The 24441-nt window shown below is 46.4% G+C and overlaps 1 protein-coding gene across 3 annotated transcripts in view; it reads left to right on the forward strand.

The window, feature by feature from the left end:
• LOC134610547 (talin-1-like) overlaps positions 1–24441 on the forward strand; it is a 99219-nt gene that overhangs the window by 22094 nt on the left and 52684 nt on the right. For all 3 annotated transcript variants that reach the window (XM_063453514.1, XM_063453516.1, XM_063453515.1), the window contains 8 exons: positions 7135–7302; positions 7384–7678; positions 13349–13515; positions 13625–13753; positions 18624–18737; positions 20505–20618; positions 21663–21797; positions 22561–22689. In XM_063453514.1, coding sequence (XP_063309584.1) covers positions 7135–7302; positions 7384–7678; positions 13349–13515; positions 13625–13753; positions 18624–18737; positions 20505–20618; positions 21663–21797; positions 22561–22689 — 1251 coding nt within the window. The remainder of the gene's footprint in view (positions 1–7134; positions 7303–7383; positions 7679–13348; positions 13516–13624; positions 13754–18623; positions 18738–20504; positions 20619–21662; positions 21798–22560; positions 22690–24441) is intronic.

The raw sequence follows: 24441 nt of genomic DNA on the forward strand, positions 1-24441 counted from the left end.
ATTTATGATCTTTTCTTCCTTGTGCTGGATCTCAATACCTGGGTGCAGCCATTTTGTTCTCCTCTGTCCATTATGCCTTTAGTGGGATTGATTTTACTGATGGATTGTGGGTAAATCTGATTGGTAACTGAAACATAACCTTGGTTTAAACCCCGCCCACTGTGAAATATTGTCAATATGGCTATAAAATGTAAAGGAAAGTTGTCCTACTATAAAAGCTAGAGCGCTCTGGAAAAATAAAAATAGATTTATACACATGGAGCTGAATAGCAGCGGATTAGATTTGCTTTAATTAATTGAAGATTATGCTAGCTTTAGTGTACTAATAATAATCTTAATTTTAATAAGGACAGGAGGCAAGTATTTTGCATTAACTCTCTTTACTAAACTCCATAGCAGTAAAGAAAAACGTAAAGAGTAACAATAAATCAATGAGCAGCATAGGGTATATAAGGGTCATGCTGCTTGTACACTTCCTCTTTCTTTAAGCGACATCTTGACCGAACTTGAAAGAACCCGAAACCAAAACGAAAGTAACGGAGATGTCTTCCAAGAAACGCTGAGCTTGAAGAAACTCCGAACAGTGGAATCAGGACCAAGAATCAAACTAAATCCTCAAACGAAATCCTTCCCAGACGGTATCCAGTGGAGGTCCTGAAGAGGGTAACACTGAAAGGAGAGTATAAAATAGGTTAGGTACTTTATCAGCATGCAGGTGAGCCTTTATCAGCATGCTTTTCAATAAGAAATCAATACAGAGATATGGCAAAAATTAGTACACAATAAAAAACGTTCCCCTGAAACTATGATGTCAGGACCTTATGATGAAAGCCAAGTGTTGACCAGACTAGACCACTACCTAATAAGGTTGGAAACATAGTGACATAAACAGAAATATCAACCTCCGTCACCTCGATCCACTCCCCCGAGGTGTCAGGGGAGGGAACAAAAGGGAGGGAAAATACTCGCCTCCTGTCCTTATTAAAATTAAGATTATTAGTACACTAAAGCTAGCATAATCTTCAATTTTATAACATGACAGGAGGCTTCCTATTTTGCACTTTTGACGCTGAATGAGAGAAATCCCAGCAGAAGGAGGAGAGCGGAAGTAGAAGGTGCGAAAGGTAGATTCTCTAGACCAATCCGCCGCCCGAAGGATATCCGACAAAGACGCCCCCGCTAGGAAGGCGGAGGAGGCTGCCGCCCCGCGTACCCGCGAGAGAGAGGATCCATGGAGCTAGCGTGGTGGTTAAGACCCGGAGCGTGGGGGCGAACGTAGGACATCAGGAGTTGACCCGACGCCGAGTTACGAAGAGGGGAGGTAACCGTGACATATCTGTGAAGAGTAGATACCACGCAGAGCTGCGGGTCGTCCGGGAAAAAAGGGGTAAAAAAACGAAGATGAATCGGTACGACGGGAGATCCGGAATGTGACCCCATCGGGGGCAACATTGAAGGCGTCGAAGGCCCGCACGTCCGACACACGACGGAAGGACACCAGGCAAAGCAGGAATGCGAATTTAGCTGATAATTGTCGAAGAGACAATTGTTCGTTAGGGTGCCAATCTCGGAAAAAACTGAGAACTAGCCCGACGTCCCAGATGTGGGTGTACTTGGGGGTCGGAGGACGGCGCAGCCGCATACCGTGGAGAAGGCGACAGACCAGAGGGTCTTTGCCAACTGGGAGGTCCCCGACGGGGCTGTGGGCCGCCGAAATCGCCGAGCGAACGACGTTAACGGAGCGGTAGGAGCGACCCGACGAAAACAAAGACTAAAGAAAGTTGAGTCATGGGAATAGGTGCTGTAAAGGGATCGGAGTCCCGTTCCACGCACCAAGTAGACCAGGAGATCCAAGCTGAAAGGTAGCATCGTCTAGTTCCAGGAGCCCAGGAGTCCCATAAGAGGTCCCTAGTAGCCTGCGATAGTCCGCTGACTTGCAAGGAACCCCTGAAAGAGTCCAAGCCACAAGAGGTAGACAGTCTTCCAAGAGTAGAGTGTGAAGATTCTCTTTGGGATCCGGGAGTAGGGGGTCCTTGCATGAGGAGGCCAGGAGATCCGGGAACCAAGGTAAGGGGTGTTATGAGGATCAGTGTCACTCGTTGCATCCGGATCTGGTGCAGTGTACTCGCAATCATGGAGAATGGGGGAAAGGCGTAGGCCCCGGTGGTCGGCCAACGTTGGAGAAATGCGTCCGTCGCTTTGCTCTCCGGGTCCTGGAGCCCGCTGAAGAACTCCGGGGTCTGATGTTTGTTGCGGGAGGCAAACAGGTCCAGGTGAAAAGGACCTCTCCGGGCTGCGATGGTCCGGAACACTCTCGTGTCTAGTTTCTAGTCGCTGGCGTCCCTCCAATGACGGGAGAACCAGTCCGCTGTGAGATTGATCTCTCCGGGGAGATATTCGGCCTGGAGTGCAATGTTGCGGGGGAGACAAAAGTCGAAGATGTCCTTCGTGATGTCCGACAGGAGGCGGGAGCGTGCACCCCCCAGGCGATTGATATATCGGACTGCGGAGACATTGTCCATGCGGAGGAGGATGCAGCAATTGGATTTCTCCCGAGCCAGGCTGCGGATCGCGAAGGATCCCGCCAGGAGTTCTAGGCAGTTTATGTGCATGGAGAGCTCCTGCGATGTCCATGTTCCCCCTGTGGAAGCGGCCTCGCTGGTAGCGCCCCAGCCCCACAAGCTGGCGTTGGACTCCAGTATAAAATCCGGGGAATCTCCGAATATGGCCCTGCCGTTCCAGGCCTGCATGCTGTCCAGCCACCATGACAGTTCTTCGCGAACCTCCGCCGTCACTGGGACGGGTTGATCGTATGTGGGCCTGCGGCGCAGGAATCTTGTTTTGAGGCGTTGCATGGCCCTGTAATGAAGGGGGCCCGAGAATATGTCCTGGATGGAGGCGGAGAGGAGTCCCACGATTCTGGCCAAGTTGCGTAACGGGATGGAGTCGCAACGAAGTACTCTGCAGATTTCCTTGCGAATAGACGAGATCTTTGAGGATGGCAGTCTCAGAGTGCATGATGTGGAGTCGATGTCGAAGCCCAGGAATTGCATCGTCTGAGAGTGAATCAATTCCGACTTTTGTCGATTCACTACGAACCCCAGAGATTCCAGCAGTGTCACTGCGAGATAAGTGTGTTGACGTAGCCTGGTCTTCTCGGAGCAGAAGAGAAGGATGTCGTCCAAGTAAATGATGCACCGGACGCCCCTGGACCGTAGATGGGCAACCACTGGTTTCAGGAGTTTGGTGAAACCCCATGGGGCCGAGCTGAGGCCGAAAGGGAGGCAGGTGAATTGCCAGGGACAGCCGTGCCAAAGGAATCGAAGAAGAGGTCGGTAGTGTGGATGTACTGGGACCGATAGGTATGCATCCTTTAGGTCGAGTCTGGTAAACCAATCGTTGCTCTGTAGGAGATCTCGTAGAAGATGGATGCCCTCCATCTTGAAGTGGCGGTACACCACGTATGCGTTGAGGTCGCGCAGGTTGATGACAGGGCGGAATTCTCCTGTCTTTTTGCGGACCAGAAAGATATTGCTGAAAAAACCTCCAAAGCCGTGGGCCGGCTGTATGGCTCCCTTGTCCCGCAGATTGCTCAGTTCCATATCGACGAGCTTGTGGTCGTGAGATGACAGATTGGGCGCGGGGGTTGCGCCTGAACGGGGTTTCCCACCAGGTCTATGATGTAGCCCTGTACTGTTTGTAGAATCCACCTGTCTGACGACCGGGCGGCCCAGTTCTGGAAAGAAAGGGAAAGGCCCGCAGAACGGGTGCATGGTAAGAGAGGAGGAATAAGATAGCCTACCTGTAGCAAATCGGGAACATCCTCGACCACGTGGTCCACGGCCTCTGTCCGAGCCTCTGGAGTAGGCGGGTGGTTGCCTGTAATCCCTGGTAGGGTAGAATGGTGTCGGTTGGGTGCGGGGGCCTGAAGGCCAGAACCGGCTGGTGGCACGGCCCCGTTGCCGACCAGCCCTTCCAAAAAACCCTCTCACGGGGTTGCCTCGGAAAACTCGGCGCATAGAGGATTGCGCTTTATTAAATGAGGTAAACACATTTACGTGTTTGTTGAGTTCTTTGAGGAAAGGTTCGCCAAACAGTTTCCCTTGTGCCTGGGGCCCAATCTCCTTTGTGCCAAGCTCTGCCAATTTACCGTTAATATGGTATAGCGCTGCTTTTCGTCTCTCAGAAGAGAGCGTAACATTTGTGTTTCCAATGAAACAAAAGCATCGTTGTGCCCACTCACGAATGTCATGTGCCCATTCTCTGATACTGTCGGCAGAAAAAGTCGGCCTTGGCATAGGCATCGTCCGCCAGGTACATGATGCGGGCAAGGGGGCCAACAGAATCCAGCAGGTTGTCTTGAGCACCTCATAGTCCCTTTTCAATCCCTCTGCGAGGGTCTCGTCCGCTCCGCATCATGAAGGTCGTCATGACCTTATCAAACTCAGGGGTTTGAGCCAACTTGTCCGGAAGGTGAAAGACGTGGGCATTCCGACCTAAGCCGACTGCGTACCTCTTTGTCTAGAGGTTTGCGGAGCCACAGGTGCATGAACCTGGAGAGGTGCTCCGGTGGTGCATGTTGCGAGGGTCAAACATAGCCTGACCCGAAGGGTCTAATATGGTGTCTGAGTCCAGTCCGGTCTGCTTGCCACTCATCTAGAACTGACATGGACAGCTCTTGGTCTTCGTCTGAAGAGTGATCCCGACACGGGGCCGGGGTACTGATTTTGGAGAGCTTGTTTTGTTTGGCAGGCGCCTTACCCTTAGTTGGCTTGGGAGTAGTGCCCTCGCCTCTCCCGTGGCGTTTGCTGGGACAGGAGTCCTCTCTGGCATGGTAGTCCGAGATCTCACAGTCTGAGTCGTGGCGTGGGCAGGGCTTGGGCAAGTCAGCAGCCGTAGCTTGCACTTTGGAAAGTGCTTTCTCCACAGAAGCAGCGACAGCTGCATTGATCATAGCTTGGAAGTCCACAGGGGTATTCTGGGAGTCTTCCATGGTATACGGTAGGCTTGTGAAACACGTCACTGATAGGCACTTATAGTAATGGCACCCAGGTCTCATGTATATGGTGTAAGGCTGAGGGTCAGTAGATGTAGTGGTTATGGTGGATGACCACTCCTTCCAGATAAAACCCCAGCAGGGTATAGTTGGGGACCTTATTAAAACTGGGGCTCACCCAGTTAGAGAGGACTGCAAAGGCTAGTCTCCCAATAAGCAGCGTGGTACTGAAGTACTTATAATGGGGGCTCACCCCGGTTGCACAGGGTTGGCACCCATAAGTGCAGGCCACAAATATACAGGCAACAGCACTGACCTGACTGACCCAGCCAATGGAATGCAGTAATCTTCTGGTGGAGTAGCAGGTACAGAAGCACAGTATATCCAGGTAAGTAGAAATAATTCTAACAGGAACTGAAGGAGCCTTCAATGGCAGGAGCAGGTGCAGGTAAGTATAATAGGAAATAGGTATTCTGCACACTGAGAGAGGTAGTTACCACTAACCCACAGGGTATAGGAGGGAATGCAGTCCGTTAGAGGCACACACGCGGTAAAACCTAAGATGGCCGCATGGATCCCGCGAGATTCGCGATCCAAAATGGCCGCCGCGCGTGTAGGCCGCAAGCCGGGGACTAAATTTAGCCCGGTCGCGGGAGAATAAGGCCGGCGCGAGCGGTCGCGGCCGATGGAGAGGATGCCCAGGAGGGGCTAAAAGGTTCTAGGGCAGGAGGGGGAAGCTGGGGGGGGACCACTAGAGGGGAAGTGAGAGTCCCAGGGCCGGTCAGGGGGAGAGTGAGGGGAAGGGAACCCCTCTACAGACCCAGATAAAGCCCCACTGCCCAAAGGAGGAGAAACTAAACAAAGCTACTATCTATAAAGTATATATAAAATATATAAAGGTATATAACAGAAAAAGTATATAATAGCATAATACAATAAATGTAAAAAAGGGCTCTGGGAGAGCCAAAAGTCTGACCTGACTGCGATGGAGCAGTAAAGAAAGAGGAAATGTACAAGCAGCATGACCCTTATATACCCTATGCTGCTCATTGATTTATTGTTACTCTTTGTTTTTCTTTACTGCTATGGAGTTTAGTAAAGAGAGTTAATGCAAAATAGGAAGCCTCCTGTCATGTTATAAAATTGTAGGTCATGCGCCTGCAGTCTCACTGCTCAATCTTAAACCGCTTTGATTGCAGCTTTAGTCACACCTTCCTGCAATGACTCACACGGTCTTCACACTTCCTGAGTTTTCATCTTCTGCCCTACAACAGCTTCATGTATGTAATTAAAATTCCATTAACTCAGGAAATAAGCCATTCTAAAGTAAACACACTGTGTTGTAAATTAAATTGATATGATAAATTAAATCATTGCTTTAATGCAATAGTTCAGTCACAGCCAGAGGTGTGACTAGGTCTGTATAAACAGAAACAAAATGATTTAACTCCTCAATGGCAGATAATTGAGCAGTGAGACTGCAGGGGCATGATCTATACACCAACACTGCTTATTTAGGATAATATTGTTTAGTTGCTAAGGATATTACTTTAAGTTTGCATCTGTTGTGCCTTGTTTCATAGCAATTAACCTTTCATCAGTTCAGCCTTATCCCAGTATATCTTTATTGATCCAGCCATCTAAATGTCTGTGGCTTTGGTTCAGAATAAGGAAGTCCAATGTAATAGGGGGAGTCCAGCCTTCTCAGGTCACTGTAAATTAGAGATTTAGCATTACCATAGCCACTGAAAAGGGAGAGTGAGTCCAGCCACCTCGCAATCCGTGTAGACAGAGCTGCAGGCTGGGCCGCCACCCAATCAAAATAAACTAGGGTGTGTTATCTGTGGTTGGAGTTATTTATTGGTCTGGTGGTCCCTCCGCTGATCGGCCTGTGTAATCTGTGGTTGGAGTTATTTATTGGTCTGGTGGTCCATCCGCTGATCGGCCTGTAATCGGTGGTTGGAGTTATTTATTGGTCTGGTGATCCATTCGCTCTTTTCTGTTTTTGCTGATTTCTACTGTGATTCCAACTCTTAACAGAGGTGAATGATAATAAATCTAACACTGTCTTCTTCCATACCTCCCTCTGTGCTCTCAGAGTAATGCAGATCCTCGCTATATTTTTTTTCTCTCTCCAGGATATGCTTATGCAGTTAGCTAAAGCAGTGGCAAGTGCTGCAGCAGCTCTCGTTTTAAAAGCCAAGAATGTGGCTGAGCGGACTGATGACCCAATGCAGCAGGCGCAAGTCATTGCTGCTGCAACACAATGCGCACACTCCACTTCTCAGCTGGTAGCATGCACCAAGGTGAGCTAATGACCTGGCTCTTGGCAAACCTAATCCAGCTCTCTGGGGTAACCTTGCTTTCCTCCTCTTTTATTCCGTTAGGTCGTGGCCCCAACAATCAGTTCCCCTGTCTGTCAGGAACAGCTCCTGGAGGCTGGGAAGCAGGTTGCCAAATCAGTGGAAGGCTGTGTGGAGTCCTCAGAGGCTGCCACTAGTGACCCTGAACTTCTGAAGGCAGTAGGAGTGGCAGCTAATGCTGTGACACAAGCTCTGAATGACCTTCTTCAGCACATCAAAAGGCACGCAGCAGGTGGTCCACCCACTGGAAGATATGACCAGGCCACGGACACAATTCTTAACGTGACAGAGAATATCTTCAGCTCTATGGGGGATGCTGGTTAGTATACTTGCCAAATGGCTAGCCATAGAGCCTTTAACTAAACCTTTGTGGTATGTGGAGTCTATAACTCACCCTGTACGGTATGTGTGCCTGGCTGACGGACACCTAGTATATAACTCGCCATGTACGGTATGTGTGCCTGACTGACGGGTATACAGTGTATAACTCGCCCTGTACGGTATGTGTGCCTGCCTGACGGGTATATAGTGTATAACTCGCCCTGTACGGTATGTGTGCCTGGCTGATGGACACATAGTATATAACTCGCCCTGTACGGTATGTGTGCCTGGCTGACTTGTATACAGTGTATAACTCACCCGGCACAATATGCGTATGTGTGCTGGCTGACTGGTATATATTGTGTAACTCGCCCTGTACGGTATGTGTGCCTGGCTGATGGACACATAGTATATAACTCGCCCTGTATGGTATGTGTGCCTGGCTGACGGACGCATAGTATATAACTCGCCCTGTAGTGTATGGGTGCCTGGCTGACGGGTATACAGTGTATAACTCGCCCTGTACGGTATGTGTGCCTGCCTGACGGGTATATAGTGTATAACTCGCCCTGTACGGTATGTGTGCCTGGCTGATGGACACATAGTATATAACTCGCCCTGTACGGTATGTGTGCCTGGCTGACTTGTATACAGTGTATAACTCACCCGGCACAATATGCGTATGTGTGCTGGCTGACTGGTATATATTGTGTAACTCGCCCTGTACGGTATGTGTGCCTGGCTGATGGACACATAGTATATAACTCGCCCTGTATGGTATGTGTGCCTGGCTGACGGACGCATAGTATATAACTCGCCCTGTAGTGTATGGGTGCCTGGCTGACAGGTATACAGTGTATAACTCGCCCTGTAGTGTATGTGTGCCTGGCTGACGGGTATACAGTGTATAACTCGCACTGTACGGTATGTGTGCCTGCCTGACGGGTATATATTGTATAACTCGCCCTGTACGGTATGTGTGCCTGGCTGACGGGCACATAGTGTATAACTTGCCCTGGACGGTATGTGTGCCTGGCTGACGGGTATATAGTGTATAACTCACCGTGTACGATATGTGTGCCTGGCTGACAGATATATAGTGTATAACACACCCTGTACGGTATGTGTGCCTGGCCGACAGGTATATAGTGTATATCTCACCGTGTACGGTATGTGTGCCTGGCTGACAGGTATATATTGTATAACTCACCCTGTGCGGTATGTGTTCCTGGCTGACTGGTATATATTGTGTAACTCGACCTGTACGGTATGTGTGCCTGGCTGACGGGTATGTATTGTATAACTCACCCTGTACGGTATGTGTGCCTGGCTGACTGGTATATATTGTAAAACTCACCCTGTACGGTATGTGTGCCTGGCGGACAGGTATATAATGTGTAACTCGCCCTGTACGGTATGTGTGCCTGACTGGTATATATTGTGTAACTCACCCTGTATGGTATGCGTGCCTGGCCGACAGGTATATATTGTATAACTCACCGTGTACGGTATGTGTGCCTGGCCGACAGGTATATAGTGTATAACTCGCCCTGTGCGGTATGTGTGCCTGGCTGACTGGTATATAGTGTGTAACTCGCCCTGTTTGGTATGTGTGCCTGGCTTACTGGTATATATTGTGTAACTCTCCCTGTACGGTATGTGTGCCTGGCTGACGGGTATATAGTCCATAACTCACCGTGTATGGTATGTGGGCCTTGCTGACGGGTATATATTGTATAACTCACCGTGTACGGTATGTGTGCCTGGCTGATAGGTATATATTGTATAACTCACCCTGTGCAGTATGTGTGCCTGGCTGAATGGTATATATTGTGTAACTCACCCTGTACGGTATGTGTGCCTGGCTGACGGGTATATAGTCCATAACTCACCGTGTACGGTATGTGTGCCTTGCTGACGGGTATATATTGTATAACTCACCGTGTACGGTATGTGTGCCTGGCTGATAGGTATATATTGTATAACTCACCCTGTGCAGTATGTGTGCCTGGCTGATAGGTATATATTGTGTAACTCACCCTGTACGGTATCTGTGCCTGGCTGACAGGTATATAGTGTGTAACTAGCACTGTACGGTATGTGTGCCTGGATGACGGGTAATGTATTGTGGTACTCGCCCTGCACGTTATGTGTGCCTGGATGACGGGTAATGTATTGTGGTACTCGCCCTGTACGTTATGTGTGCCTGGCTGACTGGTGTATATATTGAATAACTCACCCTGTTCAGTATGAGGCTTCTGTAATTGCCATACTGTTGTACTGTACACACCGTGCTTGGTTCACGGATCTCCTCGAGCAAAGGTAGGCAACCTGTGGCATGTGTGTCATGCATGGCACTTGGGCTGCCTTTGCACGGCACTCAAGGCTGGTAGAGCCCAACTGGTTTTAGACCTCAGAAATCCCAGTGTGGCTTCAGATATCTGCTAGTACAAAAAGGTGTCTTTTAACCTCAATTTATGCATTACAGCACTTAGAGAAAGTTATCTCAGAAAATTTCTTGAGAACTTATGAACGGGCAATCCGCACCAGAGTAGAGCTGCCCTTGAACTGTACCTGACCTGCCCGGTCTCCACTGGAACCCAAGAAAGCCACCCACACTTCTAGACATATGCAGACCTGAAGAATCAGCCTTTACTTTATACAAAAATACAAACAACCCACAAACACAACACAACACTACTGACAATACACATACACAACCCCACAAACAGCCCCTCACATGCATCAAACACACTATGTGACATATACACCCACACACCCACACAATTCAACAAGAAGCCACCATACACAGCCCACATGCACAGGTATAATACACAATACAACAAACTACTTATGGATATATACAATATAACAGGCCACATACTAGGGATCGACCGATATTGATTTTTTAGAGTCGATACCGATAATCTGTGAACTTTCAGGCCGATAGCCGATAACTTCCCGATATTCTGTAAATTTACCATTTTGGTAAATAATGGTAAAAAAAAAAAAAAGGTAAATGCACAAAATATACAAGTCATGTGTAGTAGATGCATTGTCATTAGACAGGGGAGCTGTGTGTGTTTGTGTAGTGGATGCAGCGCGCGTGTGTGTGTGTGTGTGTAGTGGATGCAGCGCGTGTGTGTGTGTAGTGGATGCAGCGCGTGTGTGTGTGTAGTGGATGCAGCGCGTGTGTGTGTGTGTGTGTGTGTAGTGGATGCAGCGTGTGTGTGTGTGTGTAGTGGATGCAGCGTGTGTGTGTAGTGGATGCAGCGTGTGTGTGTGTGTGTGTGTAGTGGATGCAGCGTGTGTGTGTAGTGGATGCAGTGTGTATATGTGTAGTGTGCATTATATACACACACTACACAAACACACTGCATTATATAAACACACTGCATTCACTATACAGACACTACCCAAACACACACACACTGCTTTTTATATAAACACACTACACAAACACTGCATTACATACAGTGTGTTTGTGTAGTGTGTTTATATAATGCAGTGTGTGTGTGTTTCTGTAGGTATGTCATTTGGGGGGAGGGGGCATTTTTTTATTTAATTTTATTTTGAAATATTTAATTATTATAACTTTTTTAGTCCCCCCTCCCTGCTTGTTACCTGGCCAGGGAAGGGGGCTATATCATTCTGTGGTGGTCTGGTGGCATGGAAAGTACATTGGGGACCCAGCAAGCGCTTACTTACCTTCCCAGCAGCTCTGTTGTCTAAATCTTGCGGCCTGATAGCGAGATTTACATGGGGAAGCTGAAGAGAGCTTCTGGGAAGGTAAGTAAGAGCTTGCTTGGCCCCCCAGGGCCGCCAGGCTTGTAACGTGCCCGGCAGTCCTGGTATGTATTATCGGCAATATCCGGTATCTCTGTTGTCCGATACCAATATTTCCGAAAATACAGAATATGGGCGATCCCTACCACATACGCAACACTACAAAGTAATTACAGCACTCATAAATAACACAAGCAGAATATTTAAATATACACACCTCAATTAAAAAATATATATATATAGGATCAGCACACCAAGGGATTTCCAGGTCTTATTTTGGCACAGTATTACTAAAAGGTTGCCTATCCCTGATGTGGAATTATTAAAAATTACTATTGTACTTGTATTGAATTATTGTACTAACTCCATTTTAACTTTATACTGTGACTTCCTCCTCCATTTTGTCCCCCTAATCTGACTCTTTCAATCCTCCATTTTGTCCTCATGACTTGACTTGTTCATTTTAAAACTACGTTACGTGACTGAACTTCTCAACCCAATTAGTACAGTAGACAAAGACTGTGTTTTCCTACAAGGACAAATACCAGGAGGTGCTGGTTACTCCTTAAGACTTGCTGGCTACTCCTTAGAACTTGTAAGATAGTATAGTTTGAAGGCCACAGAACACAGTAGTAATGAAATGTTCTATTCATAAGAGACCTTGCACCTGGACATGAAGCCTGATATCATTGACCGTGTAAAATGACGCTTAGGACCCCCTTATCCCCACCCGTGTCCAGAATAATCCCACCTCTGATGGGTGGGCACGGGACTAACCTTTTTATTTTTGAACCAATAGGTAAGACACTAACACCGACACTTAACAATTAACCCAATTGATGGTGTTTATTTGCTGATATTCTAATAATCAATGATGACGCAAAATGCCTCTTAAAAGGGCCTGCGCGCCCGCTTTTTCTTCACTTGCCAATAAACTTTCTCGAAGTTATTTTAACCTGAACCTTGTGTGTCAGACTTAATTACTTCAGCGTATATACGCAATTTAATTTTATTGATTTGGACAGGAACAGATAGACATTTGAACATTTTGGTTTACTTTCAAAAAGTACCATAACATCCCTGTCCTAGAGCTTTGGATAGGAAATCTTTGGTATTTTCTAGGAGCAATGTGGAAATATCCGTGCAAATATTCAGGATGATCCAGCTGTCACAGTTTCTGTGAGTGAGTCACAGGAACGGTCTACCAGAAGCTAATGTTCTGAGGATTCAAGATGTTTTTACAAGCAGGGTTTCTCCTAGGGGTTCATGTCTTTTCACCTTTAAAAGTCCTTCAGTCTTTAGTACATTGTGAAATAGGAATCTGACCTCTTGTCTTTTTATGATAAAGTTCTTGTTTGCAGGCTGTGCTGTAGTGTTAGAACTGTAATTCTATCTTGGAATTTAAGTTGAGTGTTGTGGAAGTATTCTTCATTCAATGTCCCACTCTGAAGGCAGTAATTATGCCGGCTAAGTGGCTGGGAGTGGTTACTTTTCATCTGAAAGACATGTCTCATGAAGTAGTTATACATGCGCAAGTCTTTTCCAGTATTGCAACGACATGGAGATATGGTGAACTAGTCACAAGGCATACGGAATGACATTTCAGGGGCTTGTCACCTCCATTGCTGAGCTGCTCATGGGAGAAAACTGAATTTTTTTTACTAACCAGTAAATTGTCCTTTGACTATTTAGGATACAGGGTAAGAACTGTGTATTTTTCTATTAGGAAGTGTATCATGGAAAAAGGCTAAGGAGGCGCAGAAGGGGAAGACTATAGAAAAATAAACCAATTCTCGTTAAAGACTCCTTGATTTAGAATGCATACTTTCCATGTCGGCCATATTGAGTATTTTGTAATGCAGGTGTTCCTCTATGCGTGCAGGTGAAATGGTCCGCCAGGCTAGAATCCTTGCGCAAGCAACGTCAGACCTTGTTGGTGCCATTAAAGCGGATGCTGAACAAGAAAGTGACTTGGAAAATTCCCGCAAGTTGTTGAGTGCTGCCAAACTGTTGGCAGATGCCACTGCCAGAATGGTGGAAGCTGCGAAGGTTTGATTTTACTGTGCTATTATACACAGGTTAAATGACCTCTTGTGTGCTTGGTTTCGCAATGCACCTAAAATAAACGCGCGTCTTTTTTGTTTTTTTTTCAACTTAGGGAGCTGCTGCCCACCCTGATAGCGAGGAACAGCAGCAGAAACTACGAGAAGCTGCCGAAGGTCTCCGTATAGCAACTAATGCTGCTGCTCAAAATGCGATAAAGAAAAAACTGGTGCACAAACTGGAGGTAAGTTACATGTTCACAGCGTAATGACTGATGTGTAGAGATGTAATGTCATGTTTACATGTTACATTACAGTAGAGGGAGGTACAGTAAGTGCAGTAGGTATACAGTGTATGTATATTGTATTTATATAGCGCTAACAGGTGTACTCAGCACTTTACAGGTTACATTACAGTAGAGGGAGGTACAGTAAGTGCAGTAGGTATACAGTGTATGTATATTATATTTATATAACGCTAACAGGTGTACTCAGCACGTTACAGGTTACATTACAGTAGAGGGAGGTACAGTAAGTGCAGTAGGTATACAGTGTATGTACATTATATTTATATAGCGCTAACAGGTGTACTCAGCACTTTACAGGTTACATTACAGTAGAGGGAGGTACAGTAAGTGCAGTAGTTATACAGTGTATGTATATTTTATTTATATAGCGCTAACAGGTGTACTCAGCACTTTACAGGTTACATTACAGTAGAGGGAGGTACAGTAAGTGCAGTAGGTATACAGTGTATGTACATTATATTTATATAGCGCTAACAGGTGTACTCAGCACTTTACAGGTTACATTACAGTAGAGGGAGGTACAGTAAGTGCAGTAGTTATACAGTGTATGTATATTTTATTTATATAGCGCTAACAGGTGTACTCAGCACTTTACAGGTTACATTACAGTAGAGGGAGGTACAGTAAGTGCAGTAGGTATACAGTGTATGTATATTTTATTTATATAGCGCTAACAGGTGTACTCAGCACTTTACAGGTTACATTACAGTAGAGGGAGGTACAGTAAGTGCAGTAGTTATACAGTGTATGTAGATTTTATTTATATAGCACTAACAGGTGTACTCAGCACGTTACAGGTTACATTACAGTAGAGGGAGGTACAGTAAGTGCAGTAGGTATACAGTGTATGTATATTTTATTTATATAGCACTAACAGGTGTACTCAGCACGTTACAGGTTACATTACAGTAGAGGGAGGTACAGTAAGTGCAGTGGGTATACAGTGTATGTATATTTAATTTATATAGCACTAACAGGTGTACTCAGCCCTTTACAGGTTACATTACAGTAGAGGGAGGTACAGTAAGTGCAGTAGGTATACAGTGTATGTATATTATATTTATATAGCGCTAACAGGTGTACTCAGCACTTTACAGGTTACATTACAGTAGAGGGAGGTACAGTAAGTGCAGTAGGTATACAGTGTATGTATATTTTATTTATATAGCACTAACAGGTGTACTCAGCCCTTTACAGGTTACATTACTGTAGAGGGAGGTACGGTAATTGCAGTAGGTATACAGTGTATGTATATTTATAAAGTGTGAACAGGTGTACTCAGCATTTTACAGGTTACATTACAGTAGAGGGAGGTACAGTAAGTGCAGCATATTAATGAGGCCATCCAATGCAGGTCTGTTCTTGGACGAGCAGTGCAGTCTGTCTGTCTGTAGAGGAGAGTGTAGTAGGTTGGATAGAAAAAGATATGTCAAAAAGAGTGAACCCGGTGGCACACACCACCAAAGAAAGACTCACTCAGTGGAGCGCTAATGGAATACGCTTACCCTACTACACTGAGGGGGTCAGATGACAGTATTCTCCCACTCGTAGGGATATATAAAGACAATGTCATCTAGAACAGAAAAAATAAACACAAAATGGTGTAGTATGTCAATGAAACCAAAATGTGATATTTAAGAGATATAGACCAAACTCACATGGTATAGAGCCCTTCTAGGATAGGCTCAAGTCTCAAAAGCAGGGGTATGTAAGCTCATACCAGACCCTCTCCGAATTCTTGACCCAATGGTTTTCAGATATTTGGAGACATAAAGGAGACAAGGTGCCCTAGTGCAGGATTGTAAAGATAAAATAACTAAAGTGACAGTGCATGGGCTTGCTCGCCTTAAATAGAGACAATTGTACTAGGCTCTAAGTGTCAGGGCATATGTGTCTTTAAAGGACACTGCCCTTCTTGCATACAGGAACAGGAAACCGTTAAGGGTCCACTGGATTGGAATTGGCATAAAATAACACTTTATTGTAATATACAAAAATAAATATAAAAAACTTGTATAAGTGATGCCAGTCTCAGAAATCTGTGAAGTGGACTGTAACGGACTGTTTCAGCAGACAAGGGGTTAAAATCGTTTAGGCGATAATCCCCTTTTCACAGACAGGCACAGCTACTGTAAAATCACCAAAACTCACAAATTGGATATAGGTGAATGCACCAAACTCCCGAACTGCATACAAGGGAATAAGGTAGCACTCCAAACTCCCGAACTGGAACCTCACGAATAGCTGCTAGCAGACGAACAGGAAAAGCTCCCAAGCGGCTTACACTCCTGGCAGTCAGTCCCTATCAGCATACAGTGAATCCCCCCCAAAAACGAGACAAGGCTCCGTGTTGAGGGTCAAGCAGTGGTCTGTTTATTGAGGGCTACCTGCCCCTGTATTTATGCAGGTCTCCCACCTGGTGGACACTCCCCTAGGGGACCAGATGGAAGACTGTAACACAGACAGACATGTATCACATTACAGACTCACAGAAGCAAAACATCCCGACAATGAGATAATTGTAGAAGTAATTCAATTATCTCCCAGGACAAAGGCAAAACTCCATTACACACGTGGGGACCTAAATACAGTAATATGCTTTAAAATACATGAAGTTACTTTTTATACATTAAACATAGACATGTCACATATCCCCAGATAGCTCAGGTCTGAGTGCACATTATTAGGTGAATGGTACTCAGACCACACGAATACAGTTTAATCGCCATGGAGCCAAAGTCTTTAAACACGAATAGGCTCCATGGCATAGCTATCTGGGTTACCACAAATTCACATGAAACAAAATACCGAATGAACGGCTGTTCAGCTACATCCCCACGAATAGGAACCATGTGACGGACGGCTCAGCGGTGTTCGTGCAAATAAGTGTCCGTTTATAGTTCCATAGTTTAGGTGCCGAACACCGCTGGCCGTACGGGACTTGTAAAATGGCCGCCGCCACGTGTTCGGTCGACGAACAAAGACCACCCTGCCTTCGTCAATTAAGCTGCGGTTAACCGCAGCTTCAGGGTGGTCAATTGGTGGCACACTCCAGCTCCCAGGTGGTCGTGCAATCGTTAGTTTGTTCGGTAGATAAAATCTACCGAACACCCCGGCAGAAAAGGCACGAATAAGCCTTTCTGCAGGGAAAATAAGTCTTTTAAAGTCTGGTCCATAGTCCAAAGGCAGCAGGCGGGCAACCAGGCTCCTCCAATGCAATGTGGCGAGATTGGTCTCGTCACATGGACTCTCTTCTCTCCGAGACGCGTTTCGCCGGTCGGCTTTCTCAATTGGATTGTCTGTTTCTTGAAAAGGCTGTTTTTATATCTGTGATCTTGATCTGATTGGTCGCCGTGCTCCTTAAGTGGTCGGGGGTGTGTGTGGTTTCAGCTGTTGCTCATAACTCCTTCATCCGAACCCGGAAGTGACGTCGCGGACCAGACGTGCCGTCTTTGAGGGTACGCCCCTCTTGATGTCGTAGCATTGCGTCTGCACACACCACATTAGAGTTCAGGCAACCATCTTGCGTATGGGCAATTCATTCTAAATATACATGTCCATTCATGGCAAAGTATTCCACAGGACTTATAGTCCATAGATGTCTCGTATAGATGGAATACGTTACCATACAAGGGATTAAAACATAGGGTAGAAAGAAAGGAGACAACATTAATAAATATAGGATAAAAAAATCAAAAGTGAAATACCTTATTGGAGTTTCGCTGTTTATAACAGCAGGTTCTTATCAACATGTATTAGGGATGATGGCTTCTAAATGTAATAGGTGAATTCAAATACCGTGTATATATAATAATGGTGTATGGATAGAACTTGGTGTTTGCAGTGATTTATACACGAAGGTATATCCATACACAGTTCTACTATATACACGATATTTGAATTCACCGATTATATAAAGCCGACCGGCGAAACGCGTCTTGGAGTTCGAGAGTCACATCACTGATTTCCGGGATGGGTATCACCTATACAAGTTTTTTATATTTATTTTTGTATATTACAATAGTGTTATTTTATGCCAATGCCAACCCAGTGGACCCTTAACCGTTTCCTGTTCCTGTGTGCAAGAAGGGCAGTGTCCTTTATAGACACATATGCCCTGACACTTAGAGCCTAGTACAATTGTCTCTATTTAAGGCGAGCAAGCCCATGCACTGCCACTTTAGTTATTTTATCTTTACAATCCTGCACTAGGACACCTTGTCTCCTTTATGTCTCCAAATATCTGAAAACCATTGGGTCAAGAATTCGGAGAGGGTCTGGTATGAGCTTACATACCCCTGCTTTTGAGACTTGAGCCTATCCTAGTAGGGTTCTATACCATGTGAGTTTGGTCTAAATCTCCTACATATCACATTTTGGTTTAATTGACATACTACACTATGTTCTAGAAGACATTGTCTTTATAAATCCCTACGAGTGGGAGAATACTGTCATCTGACACCCTCAGTATATAGTAGGGTAAGCGTATTCCATTAGCGCTCCACTGAGTGAGTCTTTCTTGGTTGGTTGTTCCACCGGGTTCAATCTTTTTGACATATCTATTTGTGTTAACTTGGGATACTTGTTGAGCTGCTGTATATTTTTATTTGATGTGTATTTACTATTAAGCACCTTATATATTGCACAGAGCACGTTTTCCTTGGATAGAAAGTGTTAGAGAGAGAGAAATAGTTGAGCTGAAACAAAAGTTTGTAGATAAGCGGTATCCAGGGAATGTTAAGGCTAGAGAGAAGAGATATGTTGTATGTACAGTTATGGATGACTCAGACTCCTATCTTTCTCTCAGCAAGCGGCCAAACAAGCTGCTGCCTCTGCAACGCAGACAATTGCAGCAGCACAAAATGCAGCCTCCAGCAACAAGAACCCAGCTGCACAACAACAGCTAGTACAGAGCTGCAAGGTATGTATTCATCTCTACTCCATCACTCCTCCCTGGGGAATTTCCCTTCCCCAGCCCTCCTCCCCGGGGGATTGCATTCCCCCAGCCCTCCTCCCCGGGGGATTGCCCTCCCCTAGCCCTCCTCCCTGGGGGATTGCCCTCCCCTAGCCCTCCTCCCTGGGGGATTGCCCTCCCCTAGCCCTCCTCCCTGGGGGATTGCCCTCCCCTAGCCCTCCTCCCTGGGGGATTGCCCTCCCCTAGCCCTCCTCCCTGGGGGATTGCCCTCCTCCCTGGGGGATTGCCCTCCTCCCTGGGGGATTGCCCTCCTCCCTGGGGGATTGCCCTCCTCCCTGGGGGATTGCCCTCCTCCCTGGGGGATTGCCCTCCTCCCTGGGGGATTGCCCTCCTCCCTGGGGGATTGCCCTCCTCCCTGGGGGATTGCCCTCCTCCCTGGGGGATTGCCCTCCCCAGCCCTCCCCCCTGGGGGATTGCCCTCCCCCAGCCCTCCCCCCTGGGGGATTGCCCTCCCCCAGCCCTCCACCCTGGGGGATTGCCCTCCCCCAGCCCTCCACCCTGGGGGATTGCCCTCCCCCAGCCCTCCACCCTGGGGGATTGCCCTCCCCCAGCCCTCCACCCTGGGGGATTGCCCTCCCCCAGCCCTCCACCCTGGGGGATTGCCCTCCCCCAGCCCTCCACCCTGGGGGATTGCCCTCCCCCAGCCCTCCACCCTGGGGGATTGCCCTCCCCCAGCCCTCCACCCTGGGGGATTGCCCTCCCCCAGCCCTCCACCCTGGGGGATTGCCCTCCACCCTGGGGGATTGCCCTCCCCCAGCCCTCCACCCTGGGGGATTGCCCTCCCCCAGCCCTCCTCCCTGGGGGATTGCCTTCCCCCAGCCCTCCTCCCTGGGTGATTGCCCTCCTCCAGCCCTCCTCCCTCCTCCCTGGGTGAATGCCCTCCCCCAGCCCTCCTCCCTGGGGGATTGCCCTCCCCCAGCCCTCCTCCCTGGGGGATTGCCCTCCCCCAGCCCTCCTCCCTGGGGGATTGCCCTCCCCCAGCCCTCCTCCCTGGGGGATTGCCCTCCCCCAGCCCTCCTCCCTGGGGGATTGCCCTCCCCCAGCCCTCCTCCCTGGGGGATTGCCCTCCTCCCTGGGGGATTGCCCTCCCCCAGCCCTCCTCCCTGGGGGATTGCCATGTAACAGGTAAATTAATTTAGTTTATACAGCCCTGGTCACACATCTCCTGGCTATGAGCCTGTGTGGAAAAATGGTTTAATTTTCAATCCAATGTTAATTTACATTAAAATGTTTTTTTTTTTTTTAAATCTTCTGCTCTGTAATTTGTACTTGAATCACATACAGGAGGCTCCTGCATTGTCTAGCAAGCTATTAACATAGCAGGGGATACGAAAATCTTAATTAAACAGAACTTGCAATAAAGAAAGCCTAAATAGGGCTCTCTTTACAGGAAGTGTTTATGGAAGGCTGTGCAAGTCACATGCAGGGGGGTGTGACTAGGGTTCATAAACAAAGGGATTTAACTCCTAAATGGCAGAGGATTGAGCAGTGAGGCTGCAGGGGCATGTTCTATACAAAACAACTGATTCATTGAGCTAGTTATTTTGGTGACTATAGTGTCAATTTTAGGAAGTCCCCTCTCTAGGAGCTCACTCATTTGCTCAGTGTATCTGTGGGGTATGTTGCATTTTGCTGTATTGGTGTAGCGTATAAGATATTGAATAGTTATTAAACTTACAAATAATCTTTTTTAATATTTTCATTACTTTTTAGGTTGTGGCAGATCAAATCCCTATGTTAGTCCAGGGCGTTCGTGGAAGCCAGACCCAGCCAGACAGTCCCAGTGCGCAGCTTTCTCTCATCAGTGCCAGTCAGAACTTCCTCCAGGTATGTAATGTCCTGAATCAAGGCTGTTAGCAGAGCATGCAGCCTGAAATACACTGGTCATTAACAGGGATATACTGACCTGTCTGATACTGAGTATATTGGCCAGTTAGTATATTGCAGAGCGACTGGGAGAGTTCTAATATCACATGGTCACTAATAAGGATATACTGACCTGTCTGATACTGAGTATATAGGCCAGTCAGTCAATTTTGGGCACCTGTTGTAAAGAAGGATATCCTGGCACTAAAAAAAGTGCAGAGACAAGCTACGAAATTGATAAAAGGAATGGAGCACTTTAGTTACGAACAATGGTTAAAAAATTTAAATCTCTTTAGTTTGGAAAAACAGCGCATCAGAGGGGATATGATAACATTATACAAATATATTCGGGGCCAGTACAAACCATTATTTGGAAATCTGTTCATAAACTGGGCTATACATAGGACACAAGGTCAAACTTCAAGACTGGAAGAAAGGAGATTTAATCTAAGGCAAAGAAAAGTTTTTTTTTTTTATAGTAAGAATTATAAGGATATGGAATTCTCTGCCTGAAGAGGTTGTTTTATCAGAGTCCATACAGATGTTTAAATAGCAATTGGATAAATACATGCAAAAACCCAACATACAGGGATATAATTTCTAATTAGTGGGGTAATACCTGCTTGATCCAAGGAGAGATCTGACTGCCATTTTGGGTTCAAAAAGGAATTTTTTTCCTAGTTTGTCACAAAATCGGAAGTTCTTCAGACTGTTTTTTTTTTTTTTGCCTTATTTTGGATCAACAGCAAAAACATATGTGAGGAAGGCTGAACTTGATGGACGCAAGTCTCTTTTCAGCTATATAGCTATGTAACCAGTCAGTATATTACAGAGCGACTGAGAGAGTTTAGACCTGTCTGATACCGAGCACAGGATCCCTAACTGGTAGGCAGACAAAGAGCTGATTTCCAAACCTGTGAGCCTGCTGCTTTGTGTGTATCTGTCTTGCCATATCACATAATGTCTCTTAATATTAGTCATGCTTATATTTCTGTCTTCCGGCAGCCAGGGCACAGGCTTGTCTCCGCTGGTAAAGCCGCTGTCCCCACTGTCTCTGACCCAGCATCTGCCATGCAGCTTGGACAGTGCACGAAGAACCTTGCCACTGCTCTGGCTGAATTACGCACGGCGGCACAAAAGGTAACGCTAAGATAAGAAATATTTTTGGTAACGAGCACAAAGTGTGCTTAATGATGTTTAAGCATGTTTAATCATTAAGCGTGGTACATGATTGATTAGTTTGCTACAATCTTCCTATTTTACTATGCTTCTTGCCAGAGCTAAGGGCAGTCTGGTAGAGCAGTAGAATGGTAGTAAGTAACTGAGGTAAAGCAGTCGCAGTTTACTATTTGGACGGAGACATTGAGTGGTGTTTACCAATCGAATCTTTGTAGATATTGCTGCTTTCTGAGTGTTAACACTTTTTCTATTGGAGGGGAATTGGGTTCTCAAATCATGAACTTTGTCTGCCGGAAGGACTTATAATCAGAGTTTTCAAAAGTCAAGTATCCTCTGGATTAAGGACGCAGAAATCCCCTAAAGCAGTTCAGCTTGCTGGCATGTCACATTACAGGTTTCCTGTTTCATTGTTTCTCTCTGAAAAGCAGTGTTGGCTTAAGTATGCGTGCCGCACATGTGCTATGATTATCAGTGATTATTTGTTAAAAAAAAAAAAAAAAAATCTGATTGGACCCAAATGAATGATTTAGGGTGCATCTGGCAACAGAGAGGAGACTATTTTTGCGCTGTAATAAAGGTTAGTTTAATAGCTTTTAAAGAGTCTTCTGAGATACACACAGTTCAAGATGAGATCCCTGAATGAGTTCATTTTTTTATTGTTTCTGCATTGTGACCTGATTGGGCTTGTACTTTACATTCATTGGCTACTGTATTCTGTGTGTAGGCCCAGGATGCATGTGGACCTTTGGAAATCGACTCTGCTCTGAACCTTATTCGTTCTCTTGAGCAAGATTTACAGGAGGCAAAAGCAGCAGCTCGAGAGGGGAAACTTAAACCACTTCCAGGAGAGACTGTAAGTATGAAAAGTGGAGAGCAGCGTCCTCCCTCCCCAGTGGCAGGATGATTTACGGGGAGAGGAGAGCATTGTCCTCTATTAAAAGAGCTTAGTGGTGTTCTAGCAAAACCATTAACCAATCATTGATAAGAGGAGTAGTCTTGGAAGTTGGCAAATGTTGTGCCCATTCACAAGAAAGGTAATAGGGAGGAGTCGGGCAACTATAGGCCAGTAAGCCTTACTTCAGCAGTGGGGAAAGTGATGGAAACCATGTTAAAGGATAGGATTGTTGAATGTAGCGGAGAGCTGATTTCCCACAGTTTAACTCCACCAATATATTAAGAGGATGCAGGAACAAGTAATAAATCCAAGAGAATATCCAGCACAATCCGCAATAAAATCCAACAGTATCCCATCACCTTTCCCAATCACTGGACGACACACCGTATCAGGAGTAGAACTGAAGTTTAATGGCAACATTCCTGCTTTTATGAGATTCTCCCATGCAAGGGAGGGATTCACATCAATTACACATTACACCAATCATATAGACGTTACCTCCCACACATCTCCTCCCCTTAGCTTAACAGATAATACAATTATACTGTACATACTTTTCCCCACTTTATAGATGTACCCCAACTATGTGTGATATACCTTTAAATATGGTACCCCTGGTAGCCCTGATCTGGGTGAGAAACATCCCCAAATCACCCAGATCAGACCAGGGGTTTGGGAGTTATAGGAAAGTAAAGTTTTGACCGACCGCATGGGTAAAGATGCCGAAAATAGTTCCATGAGATCTGGCCCTGCGGTCGGTCTCTATTCGTGCCCCAAAAATCCCGAAAGGCTATGACACATAATGGAGTCGGTAACCGGATGAATCCCCTAGTTTGTGGGATTCATCCTACCGAACGACGGGCCGTTCGTGGTTTTCTTTCGGTAGTTTCTGCCGCCCTGGTGGTCTTAGCGGTGTTCGGCTAGTCGAGTGTCCGTTTTGAGTTCCAGACACTTGACAACCAAACACCGCTGTTCGTGGGTTTAAGATGGCCGCCGCCACGTGTTCGGCTACCGAAATGGCGGCCACCCAGGAAATATAGCAGCGTGTTCGTATGAACAAAGGGAATAGGAGAAGCGATCAGGGAGGTAAATTACATGAATATTGTACATCAGGGTGGTCCGGTTGTTCGGTACTTTGTTCGTATACCGAACAAAGTATGGCCATAGATGGTGTAATGTAAATCTGTGACCTCCAGGCATATGAAAAACCTCTGCAGTGCCAACAATAAAACAATAGATGGAACAGCCAAAAAGGGGTTCCGCTACATTGAACATCTACAAACACATGGGTTTACTTCAGGGAGATCATGCCAAACTAATCTTATTGATTTTTTGATAGTCCTAACCTCAACATCTGAAGAAAGGGATTTAGGGGTGATTATTTCTGATGACTTAAAGGGAAACTCCAGTGCCAGAAAAACGATCCGTTTTTCTGGCACTGGAGGGTCCCTCTCCCTCCCACCCACCAATCCCCGGTTACTGAAGGGGTGAAAACCCCTTCAGTCACTTACCTGGGACAGCGGCGATGTCCCTCGCCGCTGTCTCCGCCTCCGCGACGCTCCTCCTAATGATTACGTCGGCCGGTGGGCGAGACTAATCTCGCTCACCGGCCGAGGAGACCTAATGCGCATACGCGGAAATGCCGCGCATGCGCATTACGTCTCCCCATAGGAAAGCATTGAAAAATCATTTCAATGCTTTCCTATGGGG

The sequence above is a fragment of the Pelobates fuscus genome, chromosome 5 (assembly GCF_036172605.1).
Source record: "Pelobates fuscus isolate aPelFus1 chromosome 5, aPelFus1.pri, whole genome shotgun sequence".
NCBI classification, from domain to species: Eukaryota; Metazoa; Chordata; class Amphibia; order Anura; family Pelobatidae; genus Pelobates; species Pelobates fuscus.